The 24,064-nt window shown below is 51.1% G+C and overlaps 1 protein-coding gene across 5 annotated transcripts in view; it reads right to left on the bottom strand.

Moving 5' to 3' along the window:
• Positions 1-24,064, bottom strand: part of DGKG (diacylglycerol kinase gamma) — a 242,530-nt gene that overhangs the window by 115,617 nt on the left and 102,849 nt on the right. For all 5 annotated transcript variants that reach the window (XR_008628503.1, XR_008628504.1, XM_055126218.1 and 2 more), the window contains 4 exons: positions 21,539-21,624; positions 15,809-15,898; positions 13,118-13,278; positions 3,164-3,228 (listed from right to left, as the gene is read on the bottom strand). Coding sequence is in view for 3 of the 5 variants with exons in the window: in XM_055126218.1 (XP_054982193.1) it covers positions 3,164-3,228; positions 13,118-13,278; positions 15,809-15,898; positions 21,539-21,624 (402 nt within the window). In the remaining 2 variants the exon portion in view is untranslated. The remainder of the gene's footprint in view (positions 1-3,163; positions 3,229-13,117; positions 13,279-15,808; positions 15,899-21,538; positions 21,625-24,064) is intronic.

The raw sequence follows: 24,064 nt of genomic DNA, 5'->3' as shown, positions 1-24,064 counted from the left end.
GATCTCATCTGTGCTCTCAAAGACCTTTTCTTTCTCCTGCCCATCACACATGCCATCTCTTCCTGTGTCTTTTGGTCTGGTCTTGCCCCATTTACACAGCTATTCCTCCAGGGAACACATAACTTACTTTTGCGCAACCAACGGCCTTCCCAGGAAAGTAACCTGTGTCGAGAGGCCACTGGGGAAGAAATTCCCAGCAATGGATTCATAATTTGGAAGTCTCTTAGGATTTGAAAATTTCAGAACTGTGGTTTTTAAAAATGTAGGGTTCAATTCTATTAGAAATAGCCCAGGAAAAGGAATAAGCACTGAAAAAGACCCATACTTCCTGATAAATTCCAACCCAAACTAAAGATTCATGTTTCCTGATAAATTCTAGCCCAAGCTAGTCACAGATTGGATTCCTGCATCAAAACAAAACAGCTACAACTCTCTAGATTTGACCCTGGGGTTAGCCCCAGGGCTCCGTGCAGCATGAATGGCCACAGCTTCCAGCCAAGTAGTGACTACCAGTTGGAAAACCTAAATTCAGAGGAGTAAAGTGAGGCCTTGTTTGATAATATCGTTTACATTTCCAAATCCTGGGTATCAAGCTTTCTTCCTTTCCCTTGTGGCCCTTCCTAAGTTTAGCCTTGGTGTAATGGGGTAACCATGGCTACAACCACCTGCCTATTTAAAATGTCTCCAAAGCTAAATAAGGAAGCCTGGAGAAAATGGCTGCTTGCCTGCCTCTCAGTGGACAAATTGGGCACTTCTGGGTGTTCTCAGTAGGAGCAAATAGGCCCCGGGTGGCAGCAGCATGGACTCAAAATTCCTAATGGAAATTGGTCTGAGGCTTGGGGGAAAGGCCTCCCTCCAGGCCACTGCGTTTTCGCTTCTCAGCAGGCACGTGAATTCGCATGTGATCCCTGCTCCTCCAAGGGTTAGGACCGCACTACCCTGATTTCAGTCTGGTGAGGTGTGCACCTAATTGCAAGGAGTTGTGTTAATAATGTAAACCGGGAAGAGGGAAGGAAAAGACAGTCCTTCGGATCACTGTGAAGTTGTTCAAACCTTGCACTGACATGCACAATTGCAAGTTTATTTATTTTTTTGTCTGACACAGATGTCTTTCTAATTGCACTCAATCCTATGGATGGGTGATGATTTTTCTACTTATGTCATATGTTGACCTGTCAGTGGATTTCTGGAATAAGGAGAACTTTCTCCCTCCTGCTGTTTCCTTGTTGTCTGCAAACTGCAAAGGTCTCACTTCTTTCTGTGCCAAAAGACCACTCAGTGGACTGCTTGTCTATTCCCAACATGCTCCCTGTCCCTCTCCTTTGGATCTTTTTTTTTTTTTTTTTTTTTTTGCTTTTTGGGTCACACCGGCAATGCACAGGGGTTACTCTGGCTCTGCATTCAGGAATTACTCCTGGCGGTGCTCAGGGGACCATATGGGATGCTGGGAATCAAACCCAGGTCAGCCGCCTGCAAGGCAACTGCCCTACCCGCTGTGCTATCGCTCCAGCCCCTCCTTTGGATCCTTTTGTCCATTTGGTTCTTCTCCCAGGGTTGCTCTTTCCATATGCAAGTGACTGTCTTGGTATAAAAGGATTTCCTGCTGGAATCCTTCACACCAAGTTCCATGCTCTGGCTTTGAGTTCCCACAGGCCACCTCCATTCATTCACACCTCCTGATGCTAGTCTGTATGTATCTCTGCCCCCCAGCAGTCTGCCACAGGACTGTGAGTCCCCAGCTTGCACGTATGCCCAGTGCATCTTCAGATCATTCAGCTCAGGAAACCGATGAATAGATGAACAGAATCTCACAGAATCTCTCAAGCATCCGGCATCTCAGCAAGACTGTGCACACAAATATGTGTACACATGTAAGAATAACGGGGGAAAAAGGACCATTAAGTCTGGGATAGATGGAAGAAGGCTTGTTTTTGGTGGTTCTGAAAATCTATGAGAGCAAACTACGTTTTATGAGAGGAAATTTGGATGTCGGAGACTATGTAGAAGCCATGTCTGCAGCATGTCTGGAGCCTGTGTGCATGCTTTGTGTGGGGCAGCAGGATGGGAAAGTGCCCAGAGGGAACCCACACCTTCCTGTGAGCGCTACTCTTGCCCACAGCCACTTTTTCCTGAGCCAGGCTCTGTTGTGAAGGCTTCATTACCTTCCATTTCAGACCCCTGAAGCCCTTCTCCGCTAACCTCTCACAGGCCAGAGGGGAAGGAGTAAGGACTGAAATGGAGATCCTCAGAGTGTGCTTCTTGGACCATCCTGTTCTTTCTTGTTACTGGATCTGGCCTTTGGGTGGTTTATATCAAGCAAAGCCCTTCCTCTCAGTCTGAGTCCCTCTTGCCTATCCACCAGACACCTCGCACAGGGTCAGCCCAACCCAGGGAAGAGAGAATGAACGAACCAAGAAGAAGAAAAAGAGGGGAAAAAAAAGAAAGGTGGGGGGAGAGAGAGAGAGAGAGAGAGAGAGAGAGAGAGAGAGAGAGAGAGAGAGAGAGAGAGAGAGAGAGAGAGAGAGAGAGAGAGAGAGAGAGAGAGAGGAGAGAGGGGGGAGAGAGTGGAGGAGGGGAGAGAGGATAGAGAGAGAGAGAGATCTGGGGTTCTCTCTCCTTTCTTTTCTGGACCTAGGATGTCCACTTGGTCTAGAGTGCCCTGGCTCTGGGGCGGGTACCAGGATGCGCCGCCTCTGCCTGGGCCTCCCTCTACTGCCCTCTGCTGCCCGGGGAGCAGAAGGACACGCTGCCGGCCCTCGGGGGCCGCGGCCTCCCAGCCCTTGGAGCCCCGCATTAACGGACGTTTCTGGTCACGCTGCCGGCCTTCCCCCCCTCTCCCCCTGCGGGATCGCGGCGAGGGGCCGGGGCCCGAGCGGGGGTCGGCTTGGGGAAAGCGGTGGAGCCCCCGAAGGCGTCCAGGTGGCCGAGCGCAGACATCCCACCCCAGCCCAGCCCACCCCCGGCGCCGCTCGCCCGCCCTCTCGCCCCGCGCCCGCCCCCCTCCCAGGTCGCTGCCCGTCCTCTCGGACACACGGGGACTGTCCTTCCGGCAACGTGGCAGCAGAGCGAGGCCCGGGCGGCCCAGCCCAGAGCTCGCGGGGGGCGGGGGGAGCAGGTGGCGCGCAGGGCGGGGCGCGGCTGCGGGCGCCCCGGGGCCTCTTACCTGCTGTTGAATTTTTCAGGGTGTTTCTCCCGCATCACGTGGAATCGGTGTGCAATGGAAGCATCCTGAAAGGGAAAGACAGCAGGGCAGACGCTGCGTGAGAGATCCTGTCCGTGTGAGGGGCCCGGAAGGACAGCACCCACGCTCTGGGGGACCCCCCCCCTACTCCCCAACCCTCAGGCACCCACGTCAGGCCCCCCTTCTACTCCCTGTGTCCCCCTTTCAAGGACCGGACAGTCGTAGATCCTGGCTCAAGGAGTGAAACAGTGCCCATCTCTCCTCGGCCACAGGTCAGAGTGGAGGGGGCCCCCAGCCCCCTGGGAGAAGGAAAGTGGGGGGTATCTGTGAGCTGCTGGGGCAAAAGCCCAGAGTGGGCGTTTGAAAATGCATCCCATGTTAACTTATTTTTTTAAACAACAACAACAACAACAACAAGTCTTTTTAAAAATTTGTGAATATTTTAAGACTCACGAGAAGTTGCAAAAATAGAACAGAGTTCCTGTGTCCCTTTCACCCAGCTTCCCCCAGGATAACATCTTACATAACTGGAGTACAATGTCAAAACAGAAGCCTGAGGGTGGTAGTGGCTGTTCTATATTAACTCTGAACCACCCAGAGCCGTGCAAGTCTCAGGGAGCTTTGGATCACACGCTGAGTAGATAATAATAATAAAAAAAAGAGACATTGAAACTTGTGACTTCGGCTTTTCGAACACGCTCCCCAACATCAAGGCCTCACCACCGCATTCTACAGGCTCTCTGCCCCTCGTCTGCTTCCTACCATCCCTTTGCTGTGGGACCTGCCACCTGCCTCCCAGAGCACATGAGGTCTCTCTCTCTCCCCCTGGGCTGAATCTTCAAGCTGACTACAACTGTCACAGCCTGAGTCCCTTCTGTGGCCTCCACTCCTGCAGTGGACCATCTCCATTCTGCAGTGGACCATCTCCACTCCCTGCAGTGGACCATCTCCACTCCCTGCAGTGGACCATCTCCACTCCCTGCAGTGGACCGTCTCCACTCCCTGCAGTGGACCATCTCCACTCCTGCAGTGGACCATCTCCACTCCTGCAGTGGACCATCTCCATTCTGCAGTGGACCATCTCCACTCCCTGCAGTGGACCATCTCTACTCCCTGCAGTGGACCATCTCCACTCTGCAGTGGACCATCTCTACTCCCTGCAGTGGACCATCTCCACTCTGCAGTGCACCATCTCTACTCCCTGCAGTGGACCATCTCCACTCCCTTCAGTGGACCATCTCCACTCTGCAGTGGACCATCTCCACTCCCTGCAGTGGACCATCTCCACTCCCTGCAGTGGACCATCTCCACTCCCTGCAGTGGACCGTCTCCACTCCCTGCAGTGGACCATCTCCACTCCCTGCAGTGGACCATCTCCACTCCTGCAGTGGACCATCTCCATTCTGCAGTGGACCATCTCCACTCCCTGCAGTGGACCATCTCTACTCCCTGCAGTGGACCATCTCCACTCTGCAGTGGACCATCTCTACTCCCTGCAGTGGACCATCTCCACTCTGCAGTGCACCATCTCTACTCCCTGCAGTGGACCATCTCCACTCCCTTCAGTGGACCATCTCCACTCTGCAGTGGACCATCTCCACTCCCTGCAGTGGACCATCTCCACTCCCTGCAGTGGACCGTCTCCACTCCCTGCAGTGGACCGTCTCCACTCCCTGCAGTGGACCGTCTCCACTCCCTGCAGTGGACCGTCTCCACTCCTGCAGTGGACCATCTCCACTCCCTGCAGTGGACCATCTCCACTCCCTGCAGTGGACCATCTCCACTCCCTTCAGTGGACCATCTCCACTCCCTGCAGTGCACCATCTCCACTCCCTGCAGTGAACCATCTCCACTCCCTGCAGTGGACCATCTCCACTCCCTTCAGTGGACCGTCCACTCCCTGCAGTGGATCATCTTCACTCGCTACAGTGGGTCTTCTCCACTCCCTGCAATGCGTCATGTCCATTGTCACGCTGGTTCCTAGTTTATGGACATGGGACTCTCTACAATGTTACCTCCAGGGCCAAACCTGAGCTTCATACCCCCAACACCATCCTCTACCCTTGCTGATAGTCTCAGTCATGGGCCCCAGACCCCCAGCCGGTGTGGGCAGTAGGCTTTAGGCACAGACTGACTAGCAACCCTGAGTGCTGGGGGGAGTGACACAGAAACAAAGGAAACTGACTCAGATCTATGTAGGAACACTACCCCCCCACCCCCCATCCCAAATTCATTGACTGGAATATGTGGTTAAAAGAGGCCTATAATTCCAGGCTGTGAATTTTCAGCCAATGCATATTAATTTATCTTCTCCACATGGAAACTGTTTAAAAGAAAATTTCTGAATTTAGAATTTTTTTTTTAAACTCCAGGAGATATAGCTCAGTGAAAAGCTTATTTTGATGTGCTATGTATGAAGAATAAGTGACAAGCTAGTGGTGGGGATAGAAAGGCTGGAAGCAAATTAGGGGACTAAGAGGAGCTTTTTGGGGAGTATTTGCACTTGTCAGATGAGTAAGCCCAGCTAGCAGCCTACCAGTGAAAAGGAGAGAGAGCGTAAGTCAAGAATTTGGGCAAGTCAGAATTTTATTTTATGGTTGGCAAACACTCTTTGCTGAAATAACTAGCTTTGGGAGTTTAAAATTTAAAGTTGAGCTATAGATTTATTTTTTTAAAGGCTCACAGAGACGAAGGGCTTGGTAGAAGAGAGCTTATGCAAAGGGGGGCTGCAGTCCCCAGGGTCTAGCCAGCCCCCATGGAGACGGCGTTGAGCTCCTGATGGCGCCCACCTCCCTCTCTCTGAGGGAGTTTCAGTGAACATTCTGAATAAGATTCCTGAGACATCTGTCAAACGCTTCTCTAGAATTCAAGAAAACATTCCATCTACTTGTGCTCCTCTGAAGCGCTCATTTTCTTCTGTCAGGAACAAAAGAAAGAAAAAGCAATCACGCGTGATACTTCAGTGCCTCCTGCCCCCAGGCTGCTGGCCCTGGTGTCTCATTCTCTGGGACCTAGGCACAACCGTGGTCTCTAGGCCATTCGATGAACTCTTGTTATTTTCACAATGACGTTTTGGCAGAGCCTTCTTTGCACTGAGAACAAACTTGACGATATTATTAGTTCAGAACATGGTTCCTAATTTGATAGTCTCATTCCTTGGTAAACAACACAAAGGAACAAGGGAGAGGCGAGCCACTCCTTGGCTGTTCAGCCTGCAGAAAGCAAGGCGGTGGGCATCAAGGGGCACTGTATTTCTCTTCCTAGGAATACTAAGAGTCACGTTTCATCTTTCTCACTCTCTCACCTGAGCTTCACAGTGATCACATAACTCACCAGAGGTGGGGGCAGGGGCGAGGGGGGGGGAGTGTCCACTGGCATCAACAGCGTATGGAACTGGGAGCATTTATACTCAGTTGTGATTTTCATTTCAATTTTGGAAAAGAGTGAGCCAAAGGTTTGAAGTATTTTCCTGGAATGATTAGAGCAAATGGCGATTTCTCTCCTCAAGGGAGGGACCGCAGATGGCTATTCCGAAGCCCCAATAAGGATGATGGGGTTGCTGATAGCCCGACTGCCCGGGGTTCTTTCTAAGAGTTCTGGGGTGAGGAGGAGAGGGTGGGCAGTCTGACCTGTGACTTTTTCCCCCCTGAGCTGAAGCTGTGATATGTAAGGGAGGGATAAATTGCAGCTTTTGCTCTATTCTCCCTGTACCTTCTGCATTAATGCCTTATCTTGATGTCCTGTTGGAGTGATGGGGAAGTTAGAAACCTGAGCAAGCAGCTTCCTAAGCACAAGGAACCAGGAGGCAGCTGGAGGTGGGAACTCTGAGCAGCCCGTTTGGGGAAGCTGGCAGAGAACTGGCCACAAATCATTTTTTTTTAATTTTTCAATTTTTTTTTGCTTTTTGGGTCACACCCGGTGATGCACAGGGGTGACTCCTGGCTCTGCACTCAGGAATTACTCCTGGCGGTGCTCAGGGGACCATATGGGATGCTGGGAATCGAACCCGGGTCGGCCGTGTGCAAGGCAAACGCCTACCCGCTGTGCTATTGCTCCAGCCCCTGGCCACAAATCATAAGGCTGAGCTTCCAGAATAGAACAGAAGGACTCAAACTAGCCTGCGACCTGGCCGGGAAGGGGAGTGGGGCCACCAAAACAACTAATAAATTAATAAATGTCTCTAGGGGACCGAAAACAGAATGTATCTATCCTAAAGATTTCCAGCAACAAGGGACCCCCTTTAAGCCCTGTGTCGTGCCCTTCTGCCTCAATGTACCTCAGTGTATTGTGGTGAAGGACCCAATTGAGACACCCCGTTCTTGTGCCCTTTTTCTCGTTCTTTCACCATTGCTATGATTGCCAGGAAAACCTTAACAAAAAGTGCTCTGGGTCCCTGTTCTAGGACACAGTTTCAGGGATTGCCTCGTCGTCATCTGTCTTGGTGTTAAATAAGTCTTCTTACTTTCTTGCCTAACACGCTTTTTGGTGTGATTGATTAAGTAACTTCCATTACAACAAAACTTCGCGGGTGTGGGTGGGTAAAAGATTGTTGTACTTCTTGGATTCTATGCTACTGGGTTGCCCAGCTTAGTGCTGCCCAACCGCAATAAATAAGAAATTTTCTAGATGCCAGATCAAAACTAATGTGATTATATTTGAAGTGATAACTATTATGCAACATGAAGTTTTCTGTAAAATACTTTTAGAAATTTATACCGACTTCCTAAATGTTTTTCACGTCTTGGGGCTGGAGTGATAGCACAGCGGGTAGGGCGTTTGCCTTGCACGTGGCTGACTTGGGTTGATTCCCAGCATCCCATGTGGTACCCTGAGCACACCGCCAGGAGTAATTCCTGAGTGCAGAGCCAGGAGTCACCCCTGAGTTACCCCTGTGTATCACCAGGTGTGACTCAAAAAGCAAAAAAGCAAAAAACAAAACAAAACAAAACAAAAACCTAAAAAAGGTTGTTTACGTCTTTATGGTTTTAGTATCTCTCAGGTAAGACCAGTCCCAGTTCAGGAAAACAACAGCCATATGCGAGCACAAAGGACTAAGACACTTTGGCAACTTCTGGAGAAAGATAAAGGGCAAAAAGGGGAAATGAGACAGATAATTTAAATTTTGTATTAGTCTGAAAAATTTTGTCTGATTGGGTTTAAAAGAGAGCAGACCCTTCTTCATTCAAGACATTTCAGGGATCCCCGTTGTCTTGTATCTTTCATGTCAAAGGTGTCTTGTCTCTCCTATGTCAAAGGCAGTGACCGAGGCTGAGGGAATCCAAACGTTTGCAGAGAAAGTGAAAACTTGTGAACTTGTGATGGTGGGTAGTGAAGTCTGAGAAATATACTTAGCGAGGTGGGTTTGCGTGACGCCTGTGGCCTCCTTGGCCACTGGGTTTCCTTAACATCAGAAATAGATTTCATTGACTCAAGGGATTAGCTGTTCACTCATCCTGTTAAAGCTCAGTGAAAGCAGAGCCTTTGCGGTTTTCAGACTTACACATACCCCAGGAATTATTTTGCAGTCCCCAACTTCCTGTTACTGATACCTGGCCATCCTGACATTTCTGCAAATCCAAAAATAAAGAGCAGGGAGGAGGCCAGAGGAGTCAGAGGATGTAGCATCCTGAATGACTGTGTCTAAATTTCCTGCCAGCTATGTTATCTATCAGTCGGGGGACTAAGAAAATCAACAAGCTCAATTCCTCATTGGTGGTGATCTGGCATATATATGTAGGTGATGGGAATGTCGTGACAATGACAACCTAGTCACTTCCTGGTGAGGGCAGGAGAGTTGACCCTGCTTCTTATCCCTCCACTTAGTAACCAGGTCTGCTGGTATCGAGGGGACTGGCTGAACTGTCAGGGCAAATTCTTACCACCTCAAGGTAACACAAGCCGGCGGTGATTGTCATCACCTTTATAAATGCAAGGCAGTAGACATTTGATACCGGTAAGATATTCCAGGTCCTTCAAAGGAGGCAAGGACCTTGGCAAAGTCTTTGCAGAGCTCTCTTTGCCAAGGGAGACTGACTCTAATCATAAGGAAGTTACACTGTGCGTTGGTTTACATACCTACTTCTCTTGCAAAGTTTGGGAAGTCAAATAGGGAGCAAGAGCTTCTGCAAATGTCAGCCCCAGATTCTGTTAGGGTTGCGTGTTGGTTACTTGTTTTCTCAAGAATTTCCCTTTCCAACTTTTAAAGAGCGAGCACACAAACCCTGCAAACATTTTATTGAGAGAAGGCTGACAGTACACCAACGAGATAAAAACAATCCTGGTGGCTCAGTACTTTGTAATCAAATGCTAAGCATGCACAAGAGAGAACTAGGTGGGAAAAAAATCACGAGGGAGACAGTGTGAAGTTCTTCATAATCTTAGAGATGAACAGATTGGATTATTTTAAGTCAGCCACAGGGAAAGAAATACCTTGACCATGATGAAGAATCAGTTTGCATGGGCTTTCCTGGGGGGGGTTGGGGGACCAGTCTTCCTGTCCTCCTAATTCCTTTTTGTCTTTCCTCTCTTTCCTCTTCTTCCCACACTTCTTTCCTTCCCACTTATTTGTGAGAGGGGATTAGGTCCATGATGAGTCTTGGTTCTTGGAATTAGGGTTTTGCAAGCCAGTCAAGGGGAGGTTTCTTCAAAGTTCTGGGGTCCCCCTCCATTTTTTTCTTTTTTCGCTTTTTGGGTCACACCTGGCAATGCACAGGGGTGACTCCTGGCTTTGCACTCTGGAATTACTCCTGGCAGTGCTCGGGGGACCATATGAGATTCTGGGAATTGAACCCAGGTCAACCGTGTGCAAGGCAAACTCCCTACCCGCTGTACTGTTACTCCAGCCCCAAGTTCCCCTCCTTTCTATCTTTCCTTCACTTCCTTTCTATCTTCACTTTCCTTTCTCTATCTCCTTTCTTTTCTATCTTTCTATTTTTCTTCAGTTCTAGTCACTGGCCAATTATGGAAGACTTCTTTTGACTACTAGACACTCTAAAAGGTTGTTTTCACTCACTCAAGACTAGGTTGACACCATCTGCATCAGGATGATCTCAGGGTCTCTTAAAAAATGTAAATAAATTCCCAGACCTAGCTTAGATAGACTGAATCAGAACAACAATCAGGGAAATGATATTTGAATTTCTGACAGAAGGTTTGGGTGATGATCTATCACACATAAAAATTTGAGGACCCCCCTGCAAATCCTGCAGAATGTGGAACATGTAGAAAGAGGGGCTGTGCTGAGGGTGAATGACTCAGGGACCCACAACTCAGGGGATTCCTGGAGTTCAACCACCGCTAACCAGTCTGCAATTGTCTTAGCCGCAGTTTCTTCTCAGAACTCAAAAAAAAAAAAAAAATAAGGGCTGTGTCCACCAGTAAGAAAACTGTACCTGTTGTACTGCAGGTAAATATTAGCAAGTTATACTGTGGCTCCACAGAAAAAAGACAGGATGCTTTGTCAAACTGTATTGATGGGAAGCCCAAGGTGCAGAAGCCCCTTATAGCAGACCTCTAAGTTAAGTCTCATTTGTAGGAGTCAAGACTGTGTTCCAGTAGGAGAAGGCGGAGTCTGAGCAGGTGTACAAGAAGGACTTGGGAGCCACGAAGAGTAGGGAGGGACCGACCCAGGTCAGAGGATGGAAATGGAAGAGGCTCAGGAAAGATGTTTCCCTCAATTGAGGTTGGGGGTCTGGAGAGATAACCAAATGCTCTACATGCAGTCTCCATCATCTCACAACCTGAAAGTGGGGCCAGCTATGCCTCTCTCTTCTGTTTTAAGGGTTGGAGAGACGATACTACAGCGCAGAAGAGGATGACCCTTGGAATGATTGAACCATTCCAAGGCTCAAGACTAGGAGTCTCATGTGGTCCCTCAGAGCACCGACAGGAATAGTCAGTGTCTTGAGTGCAGAACCAGGTTGGTGTGGACCCAAACAAACAAACAAACAAACAAACAAACAGAGCTCTCTCTGTTTTACTAATAGAACAAGAATGCTGGATTGAACTCAGAAAATGAAGGCAAATCCCTTTAATCTGACCATTTCCACACTGATAAGATGCAGTTAATACTACTCTGTGCAGTCATAGGAATCATATTGGTAGATATGGTAAATTTTAAATCCTGTAAATATAAGGTATTACTATTTTTAATCCTTTCCTTACCCATAGGTCTCCTTTAAGTCTTATTAAAACACAAACCCTTTCCTTAAATCTGTTCTTCACCTTTTCGTTTTCCCTTAAAAAAAAAAAAAAAAACAACTACCCAGAAAAGTTTAAACAAGCGCAGGAAAGATGGTAGATGAGGATCAGTCCCAGGCTAGAGGGTCGGTCTAGAGGGACTCATTATATGATCAGATAGCAAAAATAAACAGAATGTCACGGTGGTCGGGCATCATTTCAAAGAGAGAAACAGAGAGGACAGGCCCTGGCTTTAGAGTGAGGCATAGCACTCCTGAGCACCTTCTCCTATCAATGGCACTGTGTCAGCTCTTCTCTGTAATTTGGGGACATCAGGTCTAGTGATACTGTCTGGGGCACTGGGAGCACCAGACTCGTCTAGCACCGTGGGAAGCCCTCAGCAGGTGCTCAGCCCTTAGTAGCATCCTTGACTCCCTCCTAAGCTCCTGCTTTTGCCATGGAAATGACCCACCCCGTTCCTCTAACATTCTCCATCTGATCTTCTCCCTGCTAATAGCTGAGTTCGGTAAAACAAAGTAACTGAATTGCTGCTGATATGCTGGGGAAGCAAGGAGGGTGGTATGTGTGCAAGAGTGTGTGAATGTGTGTGTGTGTGTGCGCGCGTGTGCACCTGTGTGTAAGTGTGTGAATGTCTGTGTTTATGTGCACATCTAGGAAAGAAGACAGGGTCATGAAACGAATCCTTTAGTCTAATGCAGACAGTACATTATGGGTGAGCAAAAGAATGAGGGGACTCCAAGGGGGAGGCAATATAGAGCTCAATATAGAGCAGAGACAAGTTACCCCACGGGGATGAGGGGGAACAAATAAGGAAGATCGAATTCCGTGAGCTAAGTCAGCCCAAGTCAGCTAGGTGCTATAAACATTTCCTTTTGCAGAACCCCCAAACTCTTCAAACTCACACGAGATGTCTCTTCCTGACCTTGTCTTGTGTTTTTTTTTTTTTAAATCATTTTATTATTTTATTAGGGGGCCTCCAAAATGGTGCTCCGGAGAAACCGAGGCCCTTCCTGGTGATTCTTGGTCAAGTCAAAGGCCTGAGGTGCAGCGCTGTTCAGGTCCTTGGGTGCTGGGGGACCTCCAGAAGCAAGGTCTGGCCCTGAACCTCTGTACTATCTCTCGAGCTCTGAGGCTATTATCACTATGGGGACCATACTGGAGGTGCTCAGGTTCACTGCTGGTGCTTAGGGGGGCATATATGGTGACAGAGATTGAACTGGGGTCAGTGGTATGCAGGCAAGTGCCTTAATCCTTATACGATCTCTCTGGCCTACATGTAGTTATTTTTTGATGTTGCCTGTTTTTTTTGGGGGGGGGCATATCTGACAGTGATCAGGGTTTACTCCTGGCTCTGTGCTCAGAGATCATTCTTGGCAATACTCAGGGGACCATATGCAGTGCCGGGGATCAACCAGGGCTCAGCAGCATAAAAGGCAAGTACCTTAATCCTGTGCTATCTCTCTTGTCCCTGCTTTTTCCTTTTTAAACTTATTCAAACTATCCCAAGAACAAATCTATCTTAATTATTTTAGTTACACTTATGGGGGAAGGTAGGAATTTCTTCAATAATCAAAGATGGGTATTTGTACAATTGGGGTGTCCATCCTGAGGCCAGATGTGCGGGTATTTGGGCTCACATCAAAGCCCTGTGACCAGCAAGGACGAGCAAAGACAGTGGACGCCTACGCCCCTCCTTACACACGGGGCTTTCCTGTGCAAGCGGAAAGGTCAACTCACCACACCGATGGAGAAATAGTTGTTCATGATGCTGTATGGAACCTGGTCCCCATTCTCCACCTCCTCTCTGGGGGTGACTTCTACATGCCAGCGGTCCAGCATCACCAAGGGGCTCTGCTCGATGTCCTTCAGGATCTTCGTCAGGCTGCCCCCTTCATAACCTGTGGAACCACAACACCCGCATTTACCCCCAGACTCGAAGAGCCGGCAAGTTGAGACACAGGCAGCTGCCGGAAACACCCCATCCCCTCTCCCCCTCTCATGGTACTTGAGCCCAGAGAATCCCTCGTGTCTGAGGACCAGAGGCCCCTGGGCCATGGAGGAAGTGGGCTGGGGACACACAGTTGTGGAGATCCGGAGCAGAGGAGTGGGGGTGGGCTGGGGAGTGGCTCATGGGGTGGGGGACACAAAGGCTCTGCTGGGCCTCTCTCTCAGGTGCACACGCAGTGGGCAGAATGGTAGGGTGGTCCCATGATTTCTGCCCGCTGGCATAAACGTGCCACCCCGGAACCTGGGGACAAGAGCGCACCATCATTGACAGGATTAGGTTTAATAGGTGGCCCAGTTGGCTGGCGAAACTGGGTAACTGGGTAGCTCTGACCGGTTGAGTCCTTACAAAGGTTGAGGGTTTTCCTCAAAAAACAGGTTTAAAGGACCAGAGCAATATTACAGCCAGTCGGGCACTGGCCTTGCACGTGGCTGACTCAGGTTCGATCCCCAGCAGCCCATATGGTCCCCTGAGCCCTGCCAGGAGTGACCCCTGAACACAGAGCCAGAAGTAAGCCCTGGGCACCGCCAGGTGTGGCTCCAAACAAAAAGAGGATCGTGCTCTCAGGACGATGGAGGGCGGAAGTAGCCGGAACTACGAATGCTCTTGGCTGACAAACCGGGAGGAGAGAGGGGCCTGCGTCTCCCACAGGGAACAAAGTTTGGCCAACCACCTGAGGGAGTGTAATTAGAAGCAGGTGCTTCTCCAGAGCCTTTAGGGACCCTGACTCCAGCCTGTGGGGCCGCAGCAGAGAACCCAGTCATGTTCTAAGATTTCTGTGTTCATCTCTCTCTTTTGTCTTTCACTCACAGGAGGCGCCAAAGATCAAACCCAGGGTCTCACCCACCTGAGTCATGTGTTAGCCCATCCCCAGGCCTCCAAGACTCTGGAGTCTACATGTTGGGGGACAGGAAGGTCCACACCAAGACACTTCACCGGTTATCAAATAAAGGGGCCTTTCACCTAGTAAATGGATGCTTTCAGCCTCTTTTGCTATGATGCTTTGTCATACTAGAGCAGTTGAAAGTACCCATGAAAGTAAATTAGGATGGGAGGGAAGGAAGAGAAAAGGTCTTTTCTTTCAAACAACCCAGTCCTACTTAGCACTGGGGCAATCCTGATGAGCATTTTCAAGTTGCCAGGGCTTTGCTAACTCTTTAGAGATGTGTCACAAGACAGACAGCAATGACATTAACTACGGGGTTGAGGGCTTATGCCGAGCTGGAAGCACAGGGCTGGAGTTTCTGTATGCACTTTTTTTTTTCCTTTTTGGGTCACACCTGGCAGTGCACAGGGGTACTCCTGGCTTTGCACTCAGGAATTACTCCTGGCGGTGCTCAGGGGACCATATGGGATGCTGGGAATCGAACCCGGGTTGGCTGCGTGCAAGGCAAACACCCTATCTGCTGTACTATCATTCCAGCCCCTCTGTATGCACTTTAAAAAAAACCCCTCAAATTATTTATTTTTTTTGCGGGGGGGGGAAACCTGGCGATGCTCAGGGCTTACTCCTGGCTTTGCACACAGGATCTACTCCTGGTGGATCTGTGGGTGTGGGGGTGCAGAGAGGATGCCGGGGACTGAAACTGTCTTGGCCACCTGTGAGGCGAGGGCCCTGCCCGCTGCTGTACTATTGCCGGTGGGGGGGCCCCCTGCACCAACTTTGTGCTGAGTCATGCTTCCTCGAGAGCACTTGCTGGGACAAACTGCATCTGTCTGGAGCAGAAGGCTCCTCCTCAGCCTCGGTGCGTGGCTGAGGCCCCTGGCTGCTTGCTCTGAGCCCACCTACTCTCTGCCTGAACTGGGCTCTGCTCACAAGCATGCGCCAAGCTCTGAACCCTGATCGCGGTCCAGCCTGGTCTGGAATTGCCCAGCCATCTGCCGGCTCTGCCTACAAACGCACCTCCGAGCACGGACCCAGACTCCTCCCTTTCCTGGAGCAGGCCTGGGTGTGGGGGGAGGGGGCTGGCTGTTTGCAAAGTTCTCTTTACTTAGCTCTCGCCCCCTCGCTCTGCGACCACTCTGGGTGCCCGCCTGGGGAGCACTGCAGAAAGAGGGTTCAGAAGGTCCCTCGTCGCTGAGAAACTGCCTCCTGAGTCTGGATTCACAGAAAGATCAGTAATTTGGAGAGGGGGAAGTTTCTTATGGAAAACTCCAGGCTAGGCAGGTGCCTCCTGGGACAGACAGAGGGGAGGACCAAGGGGACCTAGTGACCCCAGAGCTTCTGAAGATCCACTGGGGAAGGCAGGTTCTACACTGCTGGTTTCTGCGGGGTAGGAAGGACACGTGAGGGGCAGGGGCGTGGCCACAGAGCAGAGCTGACTGTGGAGCTGAGGGTTTGTCTGTTGTACCGGACCCCTAAAGCGTGGGGGGCTGAGCTCCTGAGACCGTGCCCAGGACGGAGGTACCCCATGCAGACTCACCTCCACCCCAGCGGAGACAGCGGGCCAGGTCGTTTCCTGTTCCCAGGGGCAGGACCGCCACCGGTGGGTGCTTGGTGAGGTTGGCCTTATCTGCAACCCGGAACAGAGATGAGAATGTTTAAGGGACCCCGTTAGCCTTGATCCAACACTGGAACCCCTCGCTGGCACTGCGTGTTTCAAGACGTCTCGGGGTACACCGCTGCTTCCTCACGCCGCAAACTCGGGCTCCCTGTGACTCCTACCTCGTGATTCGGCCTTCATTCTCCCTCCCTCCTCCGGGTGAGACCACAGACCTCCAAAGCCAGCTGTTTGCAGCTTTCATCCTGAACAAAAGCCAGCACTTCCTTCTCATAGGCCTCACAACAAGCCTGCAAAGCATTACTGTCCTTCCAGAGGCGAAAAACAGATGTAGAGAAGGAAAGAATGTCGGAGCCGGGGCCCAAGCCCAGATCTCTGCCGTTCTGAACCCACGCTCCTACTCGCTCCAGGTCCTGGGAGGGGGCACACAGGATAAAGCAGTTTCTGGCCTGGAGACCTCAGAAAATGGCAGGGCCTTTGAAAACCCACAGGAGGATGCCAGCCCTGAAGCCACCTAGGGTTGAAGCACTGTTGTCTAACACAACCTCCGGGTGGGTACCAGTTTGCCGCTTCTCCCACCTGTCAGGCTTGAATCTTGCAAATACACAGATTCCTGCCCTTATCTTGCAACCTGGCTTCCCATGTTGGTTGCGAAGGCACGGCAGACTGAGCCACTGCAGGAGCTGTAGTGGAATGTGTATTTCATTTACTTTTTTTTGGAGTCACACCTGGCAATGCCAGAGGGCCTGAGGTCACACCTGGCCACCCACAGAGGAGGAGGAGGGAAAGTGATGCTGAGAATTAAACTAGTGCTTCAGAGTTCTCTCTCTCTCTCTCTCTCTCTCTCTCTCTCTCTCTCTCTCTCTCTCTCTCTATCCCCTCCCCCCCCACACACTACACAACCCTAGATTTTAAATATGGCTCTGTATCTACAGTATGGGCTGTATCTATAATATGGACCGGAGTGATAGCACAGTGGTAGGGCGTTCGCCTTGAACGTGGCTGACCTGTGTTCGATTCCTCCACCCCTCTTGGAGAGCCCGGCAAGCTACCGAGATTATCGAGCCCGCATGGCAGAGCCTGGCAAGCTACCCATGGTGTATTCAATATGCCCAAAACAGTAATAATCAGTCTCACAATGGAGATGTTACTGGTGCCCGCTCGAGCAAATCGATGAGCAATGGGATGACAGTGACAGTGACAGTATCTGGCTTGCTGTCTGCTGAGGCGGAATGTTGAAGCAGGAGGCACTGGTACCCACTGGGTACTGGTGCCCAAAGCTACACAATCTTCATGGCTCCTGGGGCCCTGGGATATGAGCAAAATTATTGTGAAGTGCAAGTGGCGAGGCTGGAGGTGATGCAGGAAACCAACAGGTGAGGTGTGTGCTGGAGCCAAATGAGAGTTTTAAAGGCTTTTCCAAGTTCTATTATCCAGTTTATGCCAGCAATGGCTGAGTTCAGGCAAGACCAGGGCGAGGACTGCTGCCAGGAGGGTTGAGAAGAATGAGCAAAGCCCCTCATGCTCCCAGAACACGCAGACCCCAGTCACGCCTCTTTGCCTCTGCTCGGGCTGTTCCTGGTGCCTGGGCAGGTCCTCGTCTCTGAGGTCTGCCCCTCTGCACAGCGAGCCACCCATCCTCATACTGGGGAGACTTTAAACATGGACGCAAACCTAGGTTTCCCCATTCCCACACCCCATACCCCTTCACACACACTCTAGATGCTCTCTTGAGAGATCTCGAAGTTATCTCTTCTCTCGGTCCCTACAGTGATGCCTGAGTTCAGCCCTAGGTACAGATTCTTCCCAATGATGTTGCTGACGCAGCCTGAGCTCTGTTCCCCCACAGAGTCCTGCGTATGTCCCAGGAGGACAATGCCTGAGCTACCAACCGGACGGTGCTTGTTCAACTGAGCTCACATTCCCTTCCGTCCAGGCATCCAGGTACAATAGGCCTTTCTAGGTTTTGCCTTTCTCTCTCACCTCATCCTGCTCACACCCTCTTCTCTCTTAACTCACTTTTTTTTTTCTTTTTGAGTCACACCCAGTGATGCACAGAGGTTACTCCTGGCTCTGCACTCAAAAATTACTCCTGGTGGTGCTTGGGGGACCATATGGGATTCTGGGAATTGAACCCGGATTGTCTGCGTGCAAGGCAAACACCCTACCTACTGTACTATTGCTCCAACCTCTCTTAATTCACTTTTCTTTTTTTTAAACCAAAGTGTTTTCGGTGTCTCAAATCACAAACTCTTTGCTGTGTAGCTCAGGAAGCCACACTTTGGGAAGCCCTCCCTGTTTGCTCTCATCTAGACCAGGCACCTCTCCAGAATGTTCTGGAAGCACCAGCATGATCTCCTCACACTCTTTTGGAACTGATCACAGTCATGTATCACTTAGTAATAGTGACCCATTCTGAGAAATGTGTTGTTGGGTGCCACTATCTTGGTTCAAACACCATAGAGAGTACTCTGACCAACCTAGATGGTATACTCCCCTCCTTACCAACAGATCCACCAAGCTAGATGGCATACCTTCTACATTACCTACAGATCCACCAAGCTAGATGGCATACCTCCTACATGCCACAGATCCACCAAGCTAGATGGCATACCTCCTACATGCCACAGATCCACCAAGCTAGATGGCATACCTCCTACATGCCACAGATCCACCAACCTAGATGGTGAAGACTAGCATAGATCTCTTGCCATGAAAGAAGACATCCAGACTGCCAGTGTCATGGTTGACCAACATGATACAGGACACTCTGGCCTCCCGGGCAGCTAGGCCACACTCACCACAATCTCAGCAAACATGGTTACTGGCACATAGAGCTATCAAGTGACAATGCTGTGGGAAGTGGTGTGATTCAGATAGTGGGAACCACAGCTACTACTGTGCCTACTCATCATAGAATCGATGAGTGATTTCAAACTTATACTGGAAGGAGAGGCGTGCTGCCCTCCTGAGAGGTGGCTGAAGGTGGGAGGTGTGTCAGGGAAGGCTGCCTGGAAGAAGCTACTTTTAAGAAGAGTGGAAGCAAAATGTGTCTGAGAAAGGCCAAGTGTGCCTCTGGAGTAGGCAAGAGAAGGTGGGCAAAGGCTCTGCAGTGTCAGGGGTGCCTGGAGCCCAGGGGAGGGCAAAGGGGGGATGCCATAAGGCTGGAAGAGTGGGCCAGATGCCAGCCCTGGGACCTGTAGGCCATTTGAAAGGTTTTGTCTTTATCTCACTAATAGGAAGTGGCCAATGACCTCCACACACAGCACACACCCACTGGTTCTCAGGAATGACCCGCCTGGCCACAGGTGGGGGACAGCTCAGTGTGGACCACAGTGAGAGCGCGGCGGGCGCTGAGGGACTCTAAACAGGGGCTCCCCTATGTCTCCAGCGAAGGAACCAACACTACAGTTCGCCTCTCCCCATTGTTTGTGCCCTCCCTGGTGAAAGCAGATGGTCTCAAACCACTTCCCTTCCCGCTGCCTTGAGCGTCTCTCACTCTCTGGGTCTCCGGCAGATACATTTATGCAACACTGCACCAAAGCCTTCTCCGTGTCGGAGGAGAAGCCCTGCACGTAGCTGCTGTGCTCCTCCTGCCTCCCACCAAGGCCTCCCCGAGCTGGAGCAGAGGTGACAGGCGTGGGGGTGGCTGCTTGGCAGGGCCGTGTCCATGGAAACCAAAGTGCCTTCGAGGGAGCAAAGGCTGCAGGTGCCGGGCCCACCCATTCCCCATAGTCTCCTGGCCGCTTCACAGTGGGCCTCACCATGCTCCCCGCTCTCTGTGATTACTGAGGGTTTTTCTTTTTTTTTTTTTTTTGTCTTTTTGGGTCACAACCAGCAATGCTCAGGGCTGGCTCCTGGCTCTGCACTCAGGAATCACTCGTGGCTGTTCTCGGGGGACCATATGGGATGCTGGGAATTGAACCCGGGTCGGCCACATGCAAGGCAAATGCCCTACCCGCTGTACTGTTGCTCCAGCCCTGATTACCGAGTTTTTTGGGAGGCTGGTGGGACGGGAGGATGTGGACTTCCAAGCAGTGCTCGGGCATCCAGGGGTTCCCTCTAGGTGACACTCCACGGACCGGCTGGGGGTTCAATGCCAAACTCCTTGGATCCCGAGGTGCTGGGGATCACAGGCTCCAATTCGATGATGCCTGGAGCCCAGGGCTACACCTGGGAGTACTAGAGAGGCCCCGAGGTGCAGGGGTTGAACCCAGGTCCTGCACAGGCAAGGATGAGCCCTAAGCCCTGTCCTACCTCCTGGCCCCTGCGATGACCTTTTCGCATAACCTCCTGGGCCGTTCCTTCTCTGCTCCAAACCATCAATCAGGGTCTTGGGATTTCCCAAGATTGGGAGTCACCTTCTGTGATAAGTCCGTATGTCCTGGTGCCCTGGCCTTGCTTCTCTCTGTGTCTGTTCCTCTCCCCTCACACTCTGCCTGGATCCTGCATGGTGTCCGTCCTGCTGCCTTTAGTCCCGGGGCCTGCTCCTACCCCAGGGCCTTTGAATTTGCTGCTCCTTCTGCCCAAACTGCTCTTCCCCACTGGGTGTCTGTTTGGTTCAGTCTCCTCCAGGTCTCCACGCACAGAACACACGTTGGCGAGGGTTTAGCGCCCTGAGCCCCCCTGGCCCCTCCCAGGCTCTTTCCGCTGCTTCTGGATTACCCATCTCACCCCTTGCAGAGTGGGTGAGAATTCTGTCTGCTCACTACTGGGCTCCCAGCCCCCGAGGGGAGCTGACACATGGGGACGCCTGGGGAGTGTTTGTGAGATGAATGACAGGAAGACAGAAGAAAAAGAAGCCCAGAAGCACCTCCCAGAGCTCACCCAACAGTTCCCTGGGCTGCTTCCCTGTCTTTTCCTTTTTTTTTTTTTTTTTTGGTCACACCTGGCAATGCAGAGGGGTTACTCCTGGCTCTGCACTCAGGAATTACACCTGGCGGTGCTCAGGGGACCATATGGGATGCTGGGAATCAAACCCGGGTCGGCCGTGTGAAAGGCAAACGCCCAACCCACTGTGCTGTCGCTCCAGCCCCCTGCTTCCCTGTCTTGATGTGTCGTGTCCCCGTGTTTATCTAAGAGCTCCCGATAAACAGTCAGATCTTGAATACATCCCCATTCCAGAAATTCGGAGTTGTTCTCCATCATTTACGAAAGGGAGGAGGGTCCAAAGACCTACAGATCAGGCCAAGTGAGGCCAGACCCAGGTCTCCTGATTTCCAGCCTGGGTGCTACTCACTGTCCCCCGACCCAGGCAGAGGGCAGACTCCCCAGTGCGAACTGCGTTGGCCTCCACTTCCCACAAGTGCTTTCTCTGCTCAGATGCCAGGCTGCCCACTCCCTACCCTTGCCCACCTGACTACAGCCTCTGCCAGAGCTCTCCTGCCCACCCCTTCACTCTGCAGCTGCCTGAGCCACCGCCGTGACAGATGTTTTTGAAGGGAAGCCTACAACCAAGTGCTCACATCCATCTCAGTGCAAACGCTTCCATTGTCCCCCCTTTTCCATCCAAAATAGACACTGAGTCAAGCATTAGGTTCAAGAGTAGATCCAAGACATGGCTTCATTTCTCTTTCGTGTGTACTGCCTTCCTCTGACTTTAAATATATTTTCTATATATAAGACATAAGGAGCCTCCCAGCCCATTCTTACCAATGCAATCCAGAATCCAGCCAACTGTTCCATCTCCTCCACAGGCCAACACACGGAAGTCTGGCGTGTCGTGGAAAAAGTTCAATCTGGAGAGAGGAAGAGAGAGACAAGATGATTTGCGGCTCTAGACTGGAGCGGACTCTGCATTCCCTGCGCCAGAGTCTCGCCTCTCCCTGGGAGGATACGGTGACTGTGATTCCTTTTGGAGCAGAAAGTTTCACTTAAAAGTCCCGAACTAGAGTTTCCTGAGCTCTGCCATTCGGGGGAGAGAGAGAGAGAGAGAGAAACCCCACAACAGTGCTACGTAGGAGCCACGGTGCACAAGAGCGTCTGAGTCAAGCATCAGCACTAACAGAGACCAGTTTTCTGGAAACGCTCTACCACGAGGGCAGCAAATCCACCATTTGCCTGCTTGGCCGCCAATCCAGCGAGCCCGTTTTCACACCTCTCTGGCCTCCTGCCCGTTCTCTGCTCAACAAGAGTTTTAGGTTCATGCTGCTGAGCACCCTGCACCCCCACCTGCTTGCCCTGGGTAGACTAAGGGGACTGAGCAACCTCTTAACCCTTTCACGCCTTTTGAGCCCAGAGATAGAACTCACGACAGTCCTGTCTTCCCCTTCAATGGTAAATGTAGGCAGTGGGTCACGGAGGAAATAATAATACCTGTAAATCACAGGGATATTTGATGTCTTATCAGGATAGTGGCAGATTGCTCTATCATTGATGTTTGGCACTTTTTAATTTATAACAGTTAACAGGCTTGCCTCTGGATCTTTCCATACAAAGTAGTGGTAGAATCATGTATATTCCCATAGAGGAAAAGGAATTTTTTTTTAACTGTTTTGATAAATTTTTTTTCATTAGTTTCCTTGGTAGCCCTACATCTTTGAGTCATGTACTAAGAAACAGTACCCGGAGAAGGGACTCTTTGGGCCTGATTAGATTGCTGAAGGGGTTCCTAGCACACAGAGGTGAGGCAACGCTGCTTCTGAGCTCAGGTGGCCTATGGGCTGCTGGCAGGGAGGGAACTTTGATGTTCCGGGTTCTTATTTCCTCTTTGCCCACCCGGGGCCTTTCCGAGCCCCAGATGCTTATGTGGGGAAGGAAGGGTCTGTCTCTGCTCCAGTCTCACACAGGAGGGACAAACTCAAGGCCCCACCACCGAAAAGCAGCCTCAGGCCTTGTCATGCAGGACAAAGCCAGTTTAGGATGGAGGAGTTTCATCTCCATCAGCCGCAGGGTCCTCCCTCGGACCCTCGGGGCATTCCAGGAAGGGGGTGTGAAAAATCATGAAAGGGAAGCTTGGCATGACATGAGGAGACCAACTGTGGCACGGGGGGAGGGGGGCACAGGCAGGACACAGGAGGCAGAGGGGAGAAAACACAGGGCTAAAGTACTGCGGGTGGAGGCCTGGGGCTCTCTCTCTCTGGGAGTCTCTGCTTTCGGGGACACCGGGACAGCACCCGCAGCAGTCGAGGAGGCTGTTTAGAAACTAAGTGGACAGACCTTCTACTATAGTGGAGGAGCCGAACCTGCAACCTCATCTGTCTTTTAAAACGGTCTCGGGGCTGGAGCGATAGCACAGCGAGAAGGGCGTTTGCCTTGCATGCGGCCGGCCCAGGTTCGATTCCCAGCATCCCATATGGTCCCCTGAGCACCGCCAGAGGTGATTCCTGAGTACAGGGCCAGGAGTAACCCCTGAGCATCGCCAGGTGTAACCCAAAAAGCAAAAAAACAAACAAACAAAAAAAAAAACAAAAAAAAAACGGTCTTTGGGCGCCAGAGTTATCGCACAGTGGGTAGGGCATTTGCCTTGCATGCGGCTAGCCCGGCTCAATTCCTGGCACCCTGGATGGTCCCCTGAGCCTGCCAGGAGTGATTCCTGAGCACAGAGCCATGAGTCAGCCTGGAGCAAGCACCGCCTGGTGCGGCCCTCAACCTCAACGAACCCAACACCCCCTCTCCTCTGCCATAATAAATTAAAAAAAAAAAAAGATTTCTACTCCATGAATAAAAGCTCTGTGTCAAACAGCCAAAGACAAGGCAGGCATATCTTTAGGTAGCTCTTTCCCCACCTGGTCCAGCCTACCTGCTGAACCCGGAGCAGAAAGGCAGGTTAAAAGGCTGGGCTGAGAAGTGAGTAAGGGGTTTGTGTTGTGCACAGCCCACCTGGGTTCATCCTCGGCATTTCTTTTCTTTTCTTTCCTTTTTGGATCACACCTGGCAATGCCCAGGGCTTTACTCCTGGCTCTGAATTCAGGGATTACTCCTGTCGGTGCTGGGGGGACCATATGGTGTGCTGGGGGTTGAACCTGGGTCGGCCACGTCCAGAGCAAATGCCGTATCTGCTGGGCTACTGCTCTGGCCCTAACCTTGGCATTTCAGAGGGGCCTCTGAAACATGCCAGGAGTGATCCCTGAGCACTGCCTTGTGCTGTGCTCAAAAGCCAAAAAACCAAATCAACCAACCCAATCCAACCCAACAGAAAACCAGAAAAAAAATTTGAAAAGAAGGTTGGAAAGTAGC

This window comes from Sorex araneus, chromosome 2 (genome assembly GCF_027595985.1).
Source record: "Sorex araneus isolate mSorAra2 chromosome 2, mSorAra2.pri, whole genome shotgun sequence".
NCBI lineage: Eukaryota > Metazoa > Chordata > Mammalia > Eulipotyphla > Soricidae > Sorex > Sorex araneus.
Note: the sequence above shows the minus strand (reverse complement) of the source record. Positions and strands in the feature narration are given on the sequence as shown.